Source organism: Saccoglossus kowalevskii, chromosome 1 (genome assembly GCF_978046115.1).
Source record: "Saccoglossus kowalevskii chromosome 1, keSacKowa6.1, whole genome shotgun sequence".
Taxonomy (NCBI): Eukaryota; Metazoa; Hemichordata; class Enteropneusta; family Harrimaniidae; genus Saccoglossus; species Saccoglossus kowalevskii.
This window is the reverse complement of record NC_140641.1, coordinates 6,476,783-6,493,876: the sequence shown is the minus strand read 5'-3', so window position 1 is coordinate 6,493,876 and position 17,094 is coordinate 6,476,783. Positions and strand designations below refer to the sequence as shown.

The 17,094-nt window shown below is 35.2% G+C and overlaps 1 protein-coding gene across 3 annotated transcripts in view; it reads left to right on the top strand.

Annotated features, from left to right (window-relative positions):
• The first annotated feature begins 462 nt into the window (after nt 1–462).
• Nucleotides 463–17,094, top strand: part of LOC100368437 (ras-related protein Rab6) — a 38,358-nt gene continuing 21,726 nt past the window's right edge. For all 3 annotated transcript variants that reach the window (XM_002737683.4, XM_085498534.1, XM_006820072.3), the window contains exon 1: nt 463–678. In XM_002737683.4, coding sequence (XP_002737729.1) covers nt 609–678 — 70 coding nt within the window. In that variant the 5' untranslated portion in view covers nt 463–608. The remainder of the gene's footprint in view (nt 679–17,094) is intronic.

Here is a 17,094-nt window from a genome sequence, read left to right as displayed (position 1 = left end):
ATGTATATTGTGTGTTATTGTCGATATTATTAAAGTGTTCAAGCTGTTACAGCTGCTGGTACTGTACGATGCATGTATATTTATGGCAATACTATATCATTTGGGAAAACGTCGTTTTCAATAACAATTAAACACACAACACAAATACCAGAAACGCGCAGTCATACATGCAATATCGGGAGACACAAATCCTGTAGTTGAAACAAAACTTTTGCGAATGATTTAGATGTGTGAGTCACAATGTTAAAATTGTTATGATGTGACTTGGTGACAAATAAAATGTATGTGTGGAACTGGAAGCGTCTAACCAATGAGTAATACTGATGTCACTGGCGACGCACTTTCGAAGTGAGTCATTTTTTAACCATATCCGTGCACCAAGACACACCTGTAGCAACAATGGACTTGCCCCCTGATCCCCGAACCCTGTACAGTGACGACATTTTTAACGAGTGCGCATATTCCGTGAATGAGAACGAGGCTCCAAACGTGGCGGCGATAATTCTGTTGGATATCTTGGATTTTGTGTCTGAATATTTCTACGATTCTTGGTCCAAAGCGACTGAAATATTTTAGTAGAACAGTTTTAATTAACACCCATCGTTAGAATGTCTTCTTCGGGAGATTTTGGGAATCCGTTACGAAAATTCAAGCTGGTTTTCCTTGGTGAACAGAGCGGTGAGTAGAATGACCCTCAAAATGCCGGGTATTGAACTGAATCTGTGATTTGTGGGTGTGAATTTTGAGGGCAAAACTATGAATTTTGCTATTCTCGTGTTTTACTGAAGTTTGGATGCGTGTTTTCACCAATAGGGTTTTCTGTTTGTGTGTTTATCATTTCCCAACGATGTACGAGAATCCGTCAGTCTTTCATTCAAACGCCGACTGACTAGATTCGGACGGCGAATACGATAAACTGATCAGACGATTCTACTACAGTGTTCTGTCTGATCGACGTCCTTCCCTTCTAGGTCGGCCGGTTAAATTGAAAAATCTTCCGAAATCTGTCACATTGTATGTGAATTGTCATGTCACTCACAAATTGCGAAGGTTCAAATGTAATCTTCTTTTTTGTTGCCGATTTCCCATCGTCATTAGAAAAGCAGGGATTCAGAAGGGAATAGAAACGTCATGACGAGAATACAGAGAAGTCTAAGAACATGTAGTCATGTCACATACACTGTCGGCACGCCAGACAACGTTTGTATTGACCTGACACGTCTCATTTGAATGCTTGATTCAAAATAAAATTTATATTGTCAAATTACAGTTGAAGTTGTTTTTGTTTTTTAAATATTTAACTCGTTGATGGACTTCGATTTTATTTATTTATTTATTCATTCATTCATTCCATTTTACAATTTTTGGTGGTAATTGTAAATAGTAAACTTGACCTTCGACCTTCGAGATAAGTTATTCCCAAAAAACACAAGTGTTCAAGTGGTTTTTCTTTGAATTGTAACATCAATCAATACACATTACCGAAGGACGAATAGTCACTAGATTTTAATTACTTGTCAGTGCGAAAAGAGGAAAATAAAACCCAACAAATAAGCCCTAAAAATAAATATGTAATTCAGTAATAACAATACTCATACAGGAGTAACATTCCAACACTCTGAACATCCCATCATTTGGTGTGCTTCTGGTTTCATGTTGACATGATATCACTAACAGTGAATATTTCAATAATTATCCCAATCGATTCTTTTGAATTTCATATGTTACGAGATCTGTATATCTGAATTGCCATTTCCAATAATTTAATTGATTTTGCGAAAGACATGTACAAGACATGTATAAATTTTAATCCAATACAAGTATTTTTGCTCATTTCTCTCTTCAATAAAAGCCATTGTATTTGTAGATAGTCAAACAAACTGAAGCCCTTCATTAACATTTATATGATTGCAAGTCTTATTAGCGTTGTTGGGAGTATAAACAACTTACAAGGGGGGAGGTACACATTCTTGTTGTCTGTATTAAGTTTATATAAACTATTTTCAGTAATTCCAATTATACAGTGATTGAGAGAAAGCAATGCAATATCAAAAAAGTTTAATCTGTGGAGGTATTGTCATTTATTTCATACATCCAACTTTTAGTATCGCTGTAGTATCGCTCATAATTTTTTCTTGATCTAATTCACTTTTGTTTTTCCTATCATTAAATTTATCAGCATCATTGAAACTCTGTATTATTAAAACATCAATTATGTCAAGATTAGAAACTTTGACTCATGTGACTTATTCTGCCATATTGCATTTTTCGAACAACTGCAGAAAATGCTTTAAAATGCTTTTCCTGATCTGCATTTTTGGTTTTTAGCATATATGTAAAGTTTGAGAATCACTTACGTCTTGTTCCATCTTGAAACTGAAACTGAGCTCTATTACTGTAAATGTCACCTAATCTGAACATTCTACCACCCAATTATTTAGCAAATTTCCGTAATTTAGTGGCTTCAAAAATTACAGAATTATGCTGAATTAGTTCTCTAAAATTCCATCAAATTTTTGAACCAGTAGATTGACCCTAATTTTAGGCTTTTAATTCATAAAAACAAAAACCTTCAACTGATAGTAGGCAATGTTAGGAACATTCACACTGGCAGAATGTAAACATCATGCAAACTGTAGACATACACACAAAAATAACTTGTTTTTTGACGTTCTATTAAACAGCATTGCTTTTTATTTAGTCATGGTTTGATACCAACAAAATTATTTCTTTGGTTGACTGTGAAATATATGTAAACTTTGTTCTATTGTGAAGACATGTTTTAGAACACTTGATTGGTTCTGTACAAATGCTAAAAATCCACCATGCTTTTTTAAACACAAGTTCAACAATGCCATTAACCAATCAGAATACTGCATGGTACTACTGACATCTTCATAGTATTGAAAGCAACAAATCGTATCCTGGAAGCAAGTTCTTTATATTTTTATGGTCAAAGTTGCAGTATGATATGTTGGCATTGATTTTGCGAAAAAATACCCCTTTTTAAAAGGTTAAACAAGTACTTACAAATTTTTAACAGCTTTTGTGATGATAGCAAAAGTCAGTTCTACTCAAAATCAGTTTTTTGTGGGTCGTCACACAACCACAAGTGATTGAGTTTTTTGAGAAATTTTGCATTTTGACAACAAATAATGCATCATGTATGCCATCATGATCTAAAGATTTTTGTAATCACTGGTTTTTACTCAGCCAGTTCAAATGTTAAACATTATTTACTGGGTAGTATTCAATAATTTCAATTGTTTTTATAGTATTCTTACTTACCAGATTTTCTTTAGAAACTTGAAATATTTGATATAGCTATCTATTTAGTATGTTAACAAATGGCCAATCACAACAATAAACATCAATCCTGTCTTTAAGAATTACTTCTCAGATTTGTTTGAAATTTGATATGGCTTAACTTTGCTGATGTACGGAAAATATATAATTGGTTTGGTCTCTGTATTTGATAATGAAAAATCAAATGCCTTAGAAAGTGATTTCACAGTAACTGATTGATCTGCCACTATTTGATAATTATGATCTTGAATTATGAGGATAGAAAAAACAAGTGGCCAGAAATTGATGGAATAAAAAAACACTTTTTTCCCTGTAAAATCAATTATTGCTGGTATATAATTAGTGCCATCTTTAATTTTCATGCAAGAATATAAACTTTTTTTGAAGTTTAATATTACTGAATTGTTCATTCATAATATAACGACTATTCAATAATAATGATTTTTAAAAACAAAACAAATCCACTGCAAACTTAAACAAATTATTTTCTTCAGAACTGCTAATTCATTTCAGTGTAATTTGGTTTGTTTAGAATACCATATTTGCTCTATTTGAAGTGCATTTATGTATTTAAACAGCAGGTGTGTGATGGTCAAAATATATCCTATTTTAAAAATCCAGTTTACTATGCAGTTGTTGGCTTACATGCACTTTATTGGAGATACACTTGTAATAGAGCAAATACAGTGTGTGTATTTAATCCATTGAAATCTAACAAGCTCAATATGATTGTCACTTACATAGTTTGGCCACCATATTCGATTAACCAAAAATGTCATAAAGGGCTAAATACTTGTAATAGAGCAAATACAGTGTGTGTATTTAATCCATTGAAATCTAACAAGCTCAATATGATTGTCACTTACATAGTTTGGCCACCATATTCGATTAACCAAAAATGTCATAAAGGGCTAAATACAAGTGTAGTCCTATAGTTTGGGACAAGAAGAATTAAAATGCAGATATCTAAATTGTAACTTCGCTCGTTTGGTGGCCATCCAGAAGTGTTGTATTCCCCATACTTTCATGGGTGTCTAGACAATATCTCCAAAACGACATGAGAAGCTTATAATTAATTTTATTTAGATATCCACTAGCCACATTGATGTATTGATGTCAAGGGTGATAATTTCAGAGTGCATTATTTATAATTCAATTTTTAATGAATGGAAAAAATTGGCATCAGCAGGTGATGTTGAAATGTACCAAGCATAAAATAATCCTTCATTCATACTCCATTCAAAAACAACATTTACTTAAGCGCTTACATAGTTTGCCACCTACAGAAAATACTCCTTCTTTCGAACACAATACATCAACGAAATCACCCCTTAGGATGTTAGATATCTGAAGTAAAATCTATGCTCAGTCTGCAATATATAATCTCAACACATTGCCTGCTGAAAGCATCCAAGGATGAAAAAAATAATCAGCAGGTGATTTGATAAAATGACCAAAAACCTGTTTCGATAACATTTGAAATGTATTTTTCTCATGGTCAATCCTATGAATACAAAAAATTAACTGCCAACATCCTATAGAATTCAATTTGCATAATTTTATTGTCAAGGGAACATTATCTGATTTGAGTTTCAAATGATCAACTATGTTTTCAGCTAATTTGTTGTTGTTGTTGATATCTACATGATATATTTGATATTTTGATTTGATATCTGCATTACAATAATTAGATTAAATAGATTGTCTGACAGCTGCATTTTCATATACACGCCGTAATTTGCAAGTACCAGTTTCTTGTATTATTACCCGGTAATTTGAATAAATGTACCATTAGGCTATATTGTGCATGTAATACATTGACTAGTCTAATACAAAGTAGCTCACCAGAATACAAGGAAGCCTTACACTGTATTCGATATGCTAATCTTCATCATCTGTCTGTCATGTCACATGATGCTTTCTGACTCGATTTCTGAATTATTTGTTCAAAGATTGATTGAGGATATGTAGCGTTAGTCATTCTCTCTGGAATACCTTTTGAGCTAATTTTCATGATAGTAGTGTCTCGCGCTATAACTGCTATATACGCTGCTTTTTATTTGACATTTATATCTGCCGGTGACTCAGTAGTGATTTTGTTATCGGACATTAGCTGTACTTTTGAAATTGAAAATTCCATAAAGCAGTTTTGCAACACAAATTCAAATCAATATGTGTACTCAGTTAACCACTTAATTATTACGTGTATCTTTGATATACTATGCATAGAAACTAATCTCTTGCGTTAGTATTACCTACATGTGGGCATGTAACTAAAAGTAAAAAGTCTTATTTTGTATATATTTTACAGTTGCATATTAACAAAATAGTGGAATAGTGGAGGGAAAATAGGTATTTTTCAAAGGGAATCAAGACTGCTTTGGATGCCTCCATAAAGTTAAAGCCAGTTTGTTTGTTATTTATATGAACAAGTTTTTACCATACATTTTCCTTGTGTAGCAAGCAGCAATATTCATTGCAACTCATTGCTGGCTAAGATATGTATTGTATTCTCTGAATTCCCCTTGTGCCTCTGTATTTTTTACTTCTCTGACACAAATGATTAAACTGAAATAGATGCATAAGAAAAGACATCAGAAGTTGTGATATAATGTTCACACACAGACTAATGTATAATTTTATTTTGATTTTGATTAGTAGATGAACTATGCGTGTGCGATAAAATTTGCCCCTCGACGTGATTGGCAATTACAGGAATTACTGTTGGGACACAAATGTGAAAGTATAAAGACTATGTTCTTGTCAGTAATTGACTACTGATTCCTTTATCATGCATTCCTATTTTTTTTTAATGACAACAATGCACTCGGTATAATGTGTACAGAAATTGTTACATAAAATATGACATCTGTTGGTCAAACATGTGTTACATGTTTGTAGTGTTTTTATTATGAGCGGTAAGCAAGTATGTTACCCAAGTTCCCCAATGTGTTGCTACCTGAGTTTTCATGTGCGTTTCCCCATTGTACCTGATTTACCTTGCATGTCGCTACCCAAGTTTCTCAGTGTGCTGCTACCTGAGTTTTCATGCGTGTTGCTACCCAAGCTCCCCATTGTATCGATACCTGATTTACCTTGCATGTCGCTACCCAAGTTTCTCAGTGTGCTGCTACCTGAGTTTTCATGCGTGTTGCTACCCAAGCTCCCCATTGTATCGATACCTGATTTACCTTGCATGTCGCTACCCAAGTTTCTCAGTGTGCTGCTACCTGAGTTTTCATGCGTGTTGCTACCCAAGCTCCCCATTGTATCGATACCTGATTTACCTTGCATGTCGCTACCCAAGTTTCTCAGTGTGCTGCTAGCATTCTCCAAGTGTGCCACATATATAGTGCTATGCATAGTGCTACATGTATGCATCTGCAATTATTATTACCACCCTTTCCAATTGTGGTACTACATACATGTATGTTCCCTAGGGCAAAAACACTGGTTATGACATTCTACAGATTCTAGCCAAAATAAAATACAGATTAAATGGCATTCTATAATGGTGGGTTTTGTGGTTTCATGGATGTTTATATGGCATGTGTGTTGTGATAACTGTAACTTGAATTTGCACTATTCAAAGTGAGACTCTAACAGAAGAATTCATAAACAAAAATTGCATTTATTGTATGCTGTATCATTAAAATGACTTATTTTATTAATGATTTTTATTTTTATAAATGATTCCTACATTATAGGTGTTGAAATCAAAACAGTTCTAAGTTACAATAAATTTCACCAGGATCCAACAACTTGGATCCATGTATAAGGGATTTTGGACTATAATATCTATACATGTCCCAGATTTCAATGAACACGGTACATGTAAAAAATACCATTTGTAATCGTAGAAACTGTCAAGAATCGGTATGCGTGCCAGCTGTATATTTGCTGTGTTGAATGCACAGGCAGGAATTCAGTTGCCTCATCTGTGCAATCAATCAATAAACAAGAAACAGAAAAGTTGCCTGTGGTTCCAGCATGAGGGATGGTTAGAACCTGCTTTGACTTTATGCATGAGCAAAATGCATTTACAAAAGATGTACTGATGTACTGTATTTAGTTTCTTCAAGCCAATTACTACCCCTAACCAGCGAGTACATGCCATACAGTTTATAAAAATCAGTCCCTATACCATTGTCCAAAATTGAAAAATGTATTAATGTGGTTGCCCTCAAATGTTTTTTGTTGTTGACATTCTGACTATTATATCTTAATAAATTATGACAACATGCTTAACAAGATGTCTAATAATTAAACTGCATGACTGTAATAGGTCAGAATTATTAAACAAATTGCTATACTGGGATAATAAATCTGATATTGTGGGTTCACTTGTGAGATGTCCTATATCTTACAGGTGATCAAATACACTCAACTGTACATGCATGTACATGTATATGCATATCTCCAAGTGTTTGATTTAGTGCTACATTTAGACTGCCCAGCCATGGTATTACAAATGTTTTTTATGATAATTATTTTTTTCTTGGTCTGACACAAAGTTACTATTCTAAGATGTATCTTTTGTTATTAATTATTCATGATATGCAGTGACAATGTGGAACCTGGGAGTGGAACATTTAAAGGGAGGAAAATAGGCATGCGATTGTGCAAAGAATTATATGGGCTAGGGTAATGTGTGCTTTATGGTTGCATAGAACTAGTTGCATTAAAAGCTGCCTTCCCATTGGCTAACAATTCATACTACTCATCAGCATAATTACCAGCTTGGGTTTGTTACTAGCGGACACAGCAGAATAGACCAGTCAAAGAAATTTTGCATCATTTTAATAATGTGTTCTTAAAAGCAATTATCATATAAAACAATACAATGGCTGGGCCAATCTTATACTACACTGTACATTTCCCTTTTAGTCTTCTCAATAACAAATAATTTGTTTTTAATGAATATTATGGAGGTATAACAATATGACATCTGGAAATAAATGTAATATGGTTCTACCGGTATGCATGCCAGCTTTAATGAAATATGTCAAATTTTACGGAAATGGTTGTATGGAATACAAATGTAGAATACAACTTACTATTGTACAAGCATTGATCACTTTGATGTTAGTGTACTTAGACAAGAAGTTGCATACAATCATCAGGCGTTCATTTTGATTTCACAAGGGTGTATTCTGTTTCATCTGAAGCCTGCATACATAGATTGCTTATGAATAACGTATGAAAGACATGACATTTAATGCAGTATAAAGTATTAACATTTTGTTGTCTTCACATAAATGTGTAAATTCTACAACACACTTGTATTATTGTAAATTGCTTAAATTTATGAGACAAATTCAGTAATTGGGAATACAGAATTAGTGACAGTTTATATATACAGATATATTGTAGATGTGATGGCAAATAGTGTGTATATACAGATATATTGTAGATGTGATGGCAAATAGTGTGTATATACAGATATATTGTAGATGTGATGGCAAATAATGTATATATACAGATATATTCTAGATATGATGGCAAATAGTGTATATATACAGATATATTCTAGATGTGATGGCAAATAGTGTATATATACAGATATATTCTAGATGTGATGGCAAATAGTGTATATATACAGATATATTCTAGATGTGATGACAAATAGTGTATATATACAGATATATTTTAGATGTGATGACAAATAGTGTATATATACAGATATATTCTAGATATGATGGCAAATAGTGTATATATACAGATATATTCTAGATGTGATGGCAAATAGTGTATATATACAGATATATTCTAGATGTGATGGCAAATAGTGTATATATACAGATATATTCTAGATGTGATGACAAGTAGTGTATATATACAGATATATTCTAGATGTGATGACAAATAGGGTATATTTACAGATATATTCTAGATGTGATGACAAATAGGGTATATATTCTTGATGTGGTGACAGTGTACATATTCACTATACTGATACATTGGAGTAAACATTATGACAAATCAGTGTTAAATAAAAGAATCTAATTTAATGAACTTGACAATTATTAACATTGATATTCTATTAATAACTGAGCAAGCTTGCAAAGTAGGACATATGGGAACAGGTTGTCACATGTAGACATGTGTCACATGCACCATCTGTTGTCAGTGAAAACATCCATACGTCACTAGTAGTTGTATAACTTGTTGATGACATGTATAGCCTAAGTCAAGTCTACATGCTGCATGGAAACAGCATAAGTTTTATCTATTTCAACACAAACCCGCTAGGTATACTTAACTGAAATACGCTATATGTCGTAATAAATGTAATAAGAATGCATTACTGCCCGTTTTCTACTTCTGCGTCTTGTGATGCTATTTGTCAGAAATGCATTTGATCGGTGCACACACAGAACAAGAACTCTATTGCATGTCATCATACTTGGATATAAAATTGCATATCCTTATAAATCATTGATGATATAGATTAGGAATTATTATTGTGTCCATTTATTTTAATGTTATCAAAGGCAATCTGTTACTCATCCCTTGTCAACATTACATGTAATTGAAATTTCAATCAGTATGACATATAATATACTTTACTGATTTGATCAATGCTGTAATTGTAATTTTTTTTAGTATTTCCTTTGTAGTAGAATCATAATAATATTGTTTTTGTCTAAGCGATTCATAAATGGCTGTAATCTGAATTTTAACAGAACAAAAACTGTGATTGTTATCAATAATTTTATTGATGAAGAGGTGAATGTATTTCTAGAGTTTGATTTCTAACCCAATCATTTAGCACCAAAAAAAAAACACAGAAGTGAACAGAATTCATTATTAGAACCTTAATTTGCATGCCTTTATTGTGTCTCTAGTTACAGTAATTACTCTAGTTTTCAATCTGTCATTTGAGCACTTCTATGTATTTTCTCCACATCACTATATACCTTTATTTAATAAACATATCTACTTTTCTAATTATTGATTGTTACTGTTTATATTATAGTTAAGATTCAAGTGTACTTCACTAACTGATGTGCAGAAATCTAAATCACCACGAAATAAATTTCAAGTTGATCTCTGATCACGATACTTGCTGGCATGTAGTACAATATCTAAATACCTGGCGACAGTATTTCTTCATAGGCTCCCCTGAGATTACAGTACATTATAATAGAGCCTCTGTGTATATTCTTGTATTAACCTTTACTTCTAACCAGATACTTTTATTAACAGCCTCTAGATATAAATTTACTGAAAAGTTAATGAGTACTTTAATAAGGCATGGATAATATAATATACTCATAAGGTTGGTTAATTGGAAGAATTGTAATTATCATAATTGCAATAAGTTCATGTATCAGTTGGTTGCTAACTAGTGATGGAGTATCAGTAAACATATAAATACATATTGACTTGCATAACAGTCCCTTGTTTATTTTTTCTTGCTTGTCTCAAAACCATACTATATGTCATATTATTATTTGAGATTTTTTATGATGGTATTTAAAGACATCGTCAAAGGTGCACTAAAGATACTACGATATACATTGCTTTGAGAATACCAACAAGAGGTCGTCAAGGCATACACTTTCTGCAGTGATGCTTTTGTGAGTGTGCCCACTAGCAGTGGAAAGCCCCTAACTTTCCAAATTGCACCTTTCTGCCTGGACTACGAACTTCACGATAATTTCACTGAACATCCAAGGACCATAGTTATTATAGTTTCTCCACAAGTACAGAAAATGATGGAACATTGTCTTAAAGCTGTCTACATTAGTGGCAACGAGGTTCAGATTGACGACATGAAAGCCAAAAAGTTGTATATTCGAAAGTTTTCTTGGGCATAAATGGTCTATATTTCTGACTGATGTATTCTAGGTGAATGCATTCCTATGTATTGTTTACTGCCTGTGTTTTGTTCAGTGCTATCAACTGCCCACCAAGGTGTTTTCTTCACTGTCATCTTCCCAAGTGCTATCAACTGCCCACCAAGGTGTTTTCTTCACTGCCATCTTCCCAAGTGCTATCAACTGCCCACCAAGGTGTTTTCTTCACTGCCATCTTCCCAAGTGCTGTCAACTGCCCACCAAGGTGTTTTCTTCACTGTCATCTTCCCAAGTGCTATCAACTGCCCACCAAGATGTTTTCTTCACTGCCATCTTCCCAAGTGCTATTAACTGCCCACCAAGGTGTTTTCTTCACTGTCATCTTCCCAAGTGCTATCAACTGCCCACAATGGTGTTTTCTTCACTGCCATCTTCCCAAGTGCTGTCAACTGCCCACCAAGGTGTTTTCTTCACTGTCATCTTCCCAAGTGCTATCAACTGCCCACCAAGATGTTTTCTTCACTGCCATCTTCCCAAGTGCTATTAACTGCCCACCATGGTGTTTTCTTCACTGCCATCTTCCCAAGTGCTATCAACTGCCCATCATGGTGTTTGACTCCCATGTGCGAAGCACAAAATGGGAGTCTTTGCAGTTAGTGTGTCTGTATGTGTGTGTGTATGTGTGTATGTGTGTATGTGGGTATGTGTGTATGTGTGTATGTGTGTATGTGTGTGTGTGTGTATGTGTGTCCGACTGTTCCACTGCTATCTCAAGAACCATACATCGGTTTTTGATGAAACTCGGTGCATAGATGCTCTGGGCCAATGCGCAGATTTGATTAGGTTTTGGTAAAAATCCATGCTCGTTAATTACCTAATTTGCATGATAATTAGCTAATTTTTAGCTGTTCTATGACTGTTCCACTGATATCTAAAGAACCACTCATTGGATTTTGATGAAACTTGGTACATAGATGCTCTGAACATATGCGCAGATTTGATTAATTTTTGGTAAAAATCCGTGCATATTAATTACCTAATTTGCATGATAATTAGCTATTTTTTAGTGGTTCCATGACTGTTCCACTGATATCTAAACAACCACTCATTGGATTTTGATGAAACTTGGTACATAGATGCTCTGAACTAATGCTAGGTTTTGATTAGTTTTTGGTAATAATCCGTGGACACTAATTACCTAATTTGCATAATGATTAGTCAATTTTCGGTTTTTCCACTGATATCTCAAGTACTAATCATCACATTTCAATGAAACTTGGTACATAGATGTCATACGACACTGCACAGACCTGATAGTTTTTATGGTAATATCAGTACATATTAATTACCTAATTTGCATAATTAATTAATTTTCAGCATTTGATATAAGTAGTTAGCATTACATTTCAATGAAACTTGGTACTTCCATACTCAAGGACTATGCAGAGATTGATTGTTTTCGATAAATAGTTGTGCATATTAATCACCTAATTTGCATAATTAGTTAATTTTCAGCTTTTCCACGGGTATCTCAAGTACTAATCATCGCATTTCAATGAAACTTGGTACATAGATCCTTTAGGACTATGCAGAGACCTGATTAGTTTTAGGGTAAATAATTGTGCATATTAATTACCTAATTTGCATAATTAATTTTCAGCTTTTCTACTGATGTCTAAAGTACTAATCATCACATTTCAATGAATCTAGAATTATGCAGACCCAATTAGTTTCCGGTAAATATTTGTGCATATTAATCACCTAATTTGCATAATTAACCAACTTTCACACTGATATCTCAGGTACTACATCACATATCAATGAATGTACATGGATGCTGTAGGACAATAGACAGACCTGAATAATTGCGGGTTAAAATCTGTACATATTAATTACCTAATTTGCATAATTAACCAATTTTAAGCTTTCACACTGATATCTAAAGCACCGTAAAAACTCCAAAATTTCGACCGGTTTTAAATAATTGGTGTTAGATATGTGACGTGTTTTTAGAGTCAAAATTAAGGTGCATTTTCGGACGGTCGAATTTTTCAGAATAGAAATCAGCAAATGAAAAAATGGGGATGATAGACAGTGTGCTTCATTAGTTTTTAAAAAATGCAATGTCCGTCAATTGACGTAAACTTCCTCATGTTTCACGGTAAAAGCAAAGGTCGTGGCCGAGTTGTAACTCAAAATCTAAACAAAGTCATCAATCAGTGAGTATTATGACAAGCAAAACAAAACATCAAGACGCGGAGAAGAGGTCAGCACAAAACTAATAGGTCAAAAGACAAAGCTGTCTCGCACTACCTAGAAAAACTTGCGAATGTTCGAAGTACAGGTACCCATTGGACAAAAGATACATGGAAGTTTAGCAAACGATCTCCCCGACCCAGTGCAATGTATCCGGTTAGAATCAAAGCTCACGTGTCCCTTATTTGAGGGACCAAATTCTGCCGTAAATTCGCCCTTGGATTAAAAAATAAAATGGGATTTAAGAAAATAAAATGGGACTTTTAAGGTGTATTTTGGCGTCATTTTTCGGACATTTCAATCAATCCTGCCGGCTAAAATGGAGTCTAAGTTTTACCGTAGTCATTGACGTTTATCTATTCAAGAGTACACGTGTATGATTTTTATCGTGACTAGCGTGAGCGGGTAAGCTTCCTTTCGAGAATGAGCTGTTATCACTGTGAACAATGTTAAATTATTCTTCAGATGACCAGTTTATTTTTTAAAAACAACTAATTTTTTTATTTAAAAAAAATCATGCCGTTTTCGCATCAAAATCCAAGCCAAAACATCGTACTACAACACCAATCTCTTCCGCATTGCGTTCAATAACATTAACATATTTAAATAAGCTATGGTAATTTGAACACGTTGGCATCATCCAGCTTTTTGATTGGTTAATTAGCGATTTGACCTATTTGACCTAAGAGAACATGGCGGATATCCTACAGCATCAAACGTTTATACGAGACCGGAATCATTCGCTTACGATGAAACTAAGTTGACTTTTATTTGTATTTCATAACCATTCAACAAATTTATTTTGTGTACATTATTATAATCACTACTGAGTACAGTAATAATCAACAATTCAGAAACGCAGCATGCCGAGATTTTTGTGTTCGTTTTTATTTCAAACTTCGTTTATTTAGAATATATTTTCGTTACCAATAAAATAAAAATCTCTCAGTCAATCAGAAACCCGGATTCATGCCTTCGAGGAAGGTCCCGTTTGAACGCTCACATCGTGTTTTTTTTCGTTTGTGGGAAAACTAAAACTGGTCGCAATTTTCGAATAAGAATGAGTCGGCAATTTTTAGTGGAATCGAAAATTTGGAGGTAAATAAAACACCGAAACCCGGCAAATAAATAGGCGTTCGAATTTTTAGAGGGGTCGAAATTTTGGAGTTTTCACGGTACTAATTATTCCATTTCAATGAAACTTAGTATAAAGATGCTCTAGGACAATGTACAAACCTAATTAGTTTGGGGTAAAAATCTGTTCATATTAATTCCCTAATAAGCATAATAATTCATAATTTTTTGGTTCTAATCACATTTCATTTAAACTTGGAGACATAGATTTTCTGTTACATTGCGCAGACCTCATTAGTTTTACACTCAAATCTGGTCATATTAATTTTCTGATTTGCATAATTAGTTTTCAGCTAAGTAATTTCGAATTATATTTAATGTGTCTCCAATACTCTCAGCACATGGGAGTTCTTTCTAAGCTTTCTTTGATTTATTCACTGCCATCTTCCCAAGTGCTATCAACTGTCCACCATGGTGTTTTCTTCACTGCCATCTTCCCAAGTGCTATCAACTGCCCACCAAGGTGTTTTCTTCACTGCCATCTTCCCAAGTGCTATCAACTGCCCACCAAGGTGTTTTCTTCACTGCCATCTTCCCACGTGCTATCAACTGCCCATCATGGTGTTTTATTCACTGCCATCTTCCCAAGTGCCATCAACTGCCCACCATGGTGTTTTCTTCACTGCCATCTTCCCAAGTGCTATTAACTGCTCATCATGGTGTTTTCTTCACTGCCATCTTCCCAAGTGCTATCAACTGTCCACCATGGTGTTTTCTTCACTGCCATCTTCCCAAGTGCCATCAACTGCCCATCATGGTGTTTTATTCACTGCCATCTTCCCAAGTGCCATCAACTGCTCATCATGGTGTTTTCTTCACTGCCATCTTCCCAAATGCTATCAACTGCCCATCAGTGTTTTATTCACTGCCATCTTCCCAAGTGCTATCAACTGCCCACCATGGTGATTTTCTTCACTGCTATCTTCCAAAGTGCTATTAACTGCCCATCAGTGTTTTATTCACTGCCATCTTCCCAAGTGCCATCAACTGCCCACCATGGCGTTTTCTTCACTGCCATCTTCCCAAGTGCTATTAACTGCTCATCATGGTGTTTTCTTCACTGCCATCTTCCCAAGTGCTATCAACTGTCCACCATGGTGTTTTCTTCACTGCCATCTTCCAAAGTGCTATTAACTGCCCATCAGTGTTTTATTCACTGCCATCTTCCGAAGTGCTATCAACTGCCCATCAGTGTTTTATTCACTGCCATCTTCCCAAGTGCTATCAACTGCCCATCAGTGTTTTCTTCACTGCCATCTTCCCAAGTGTTATCAACTGCCCATCATGGTGTTTTCTTCACTGCCATTTTCCCAAGTGCTATCAACTGCCCACCATGGTGTTTTCTTCACTGCCATCTTCCCAAGTGCTATCAACTGCCCACCATGGTGTTTTCTTCACTGCCATCTTCCCAAGTGTTATCAACTGCCCATCATGGTGTTTTCTTCACTGCCATTTTCCCAAGTGCTATCAACTGCCCACCATGGTGTTTTCTTCACTGCCATCTTCCCAAGTGCTATTAACTGCTCATCATGGTGTTTTCTTCACTGCCATCTTCCCAAGTGTTATCAACTGCCCATCATGGTGTTTTCTTCACTGCCATTTTCCCAAGTGCTATCAACTGCCCACCATGGTGTTTTCTTCACTGCCATCTTCCCAAGTGCTATCAACTGCCCACCATGGTGTTTTCTTCACTGCCATCTTCCCAAGTGTTATCAACTGCCCACCATGGTGTTTTCTTCACTGCCATCTTCCCAAGTGCCATCCACTGCCCACCATGGTGTTTTCTTCACTGCCATCTTCCCAAGTGCTATCAGCTGTCCACCATGGTGTTTTCTTCACTGCCATCTTCCCAAATGCTATCAACTGCCCATCAGTGTTTTATTCACTGCCATCTTCCCAAGTGCTATCAACTGCCCACCATGGTGATTTTCTTCACTGCTATCTTCCAAAGTGCTATTAACTGCCCATCAGTGTTTTATTCACTGCCATCTTCCCAAGTGCCATCAACTGCCCACCATGGCGTTTTCTTCACTGCCATCTTCCCAAGTGCTATTAACTGCTCATCATGGTGTTTTCTTCACTGCCATCTTCCCAAGTGCTATCAACTGTCCACCATGGTGTTTTCTTCACTGCCATCTTCCAAAGTGCTATTAACTGCCCATCAGTGTTTTATTCACTGCCATCTTCCGAAGTGCTATCAACTGCCCATCAGTGTTTTATTCACTGCCATCTTCCCAAGTGCTATCAACTGCCCATCAGTGTTTTCTTCACTGCCATCTTCCCAAGTGTTATCAACTGCCCATCATGGTGTTTTCTTCACTGCCATTTTCCCAAGTGCTATCAACTGCCCACCATGGTGTTTTCTTCACTGCCATCTTCCCAAGTGCTATCAACTGCCCACCATGGTGTTTTCTTCACTGCCATCTTCCCAAGTGTTATCAACTGCCCATCATGGTGTTTTCTTCACTGCCATTTTCCCAAGTGCTATCAACTGCCCACCATGGTGTTTTCTTCACTGCCATCTTCCCAAGTGCTATTAACTGCTCATCATGGTGTTTTCTTCACTGCCATCTTCCCAAGTGTTATCAACTGCCCA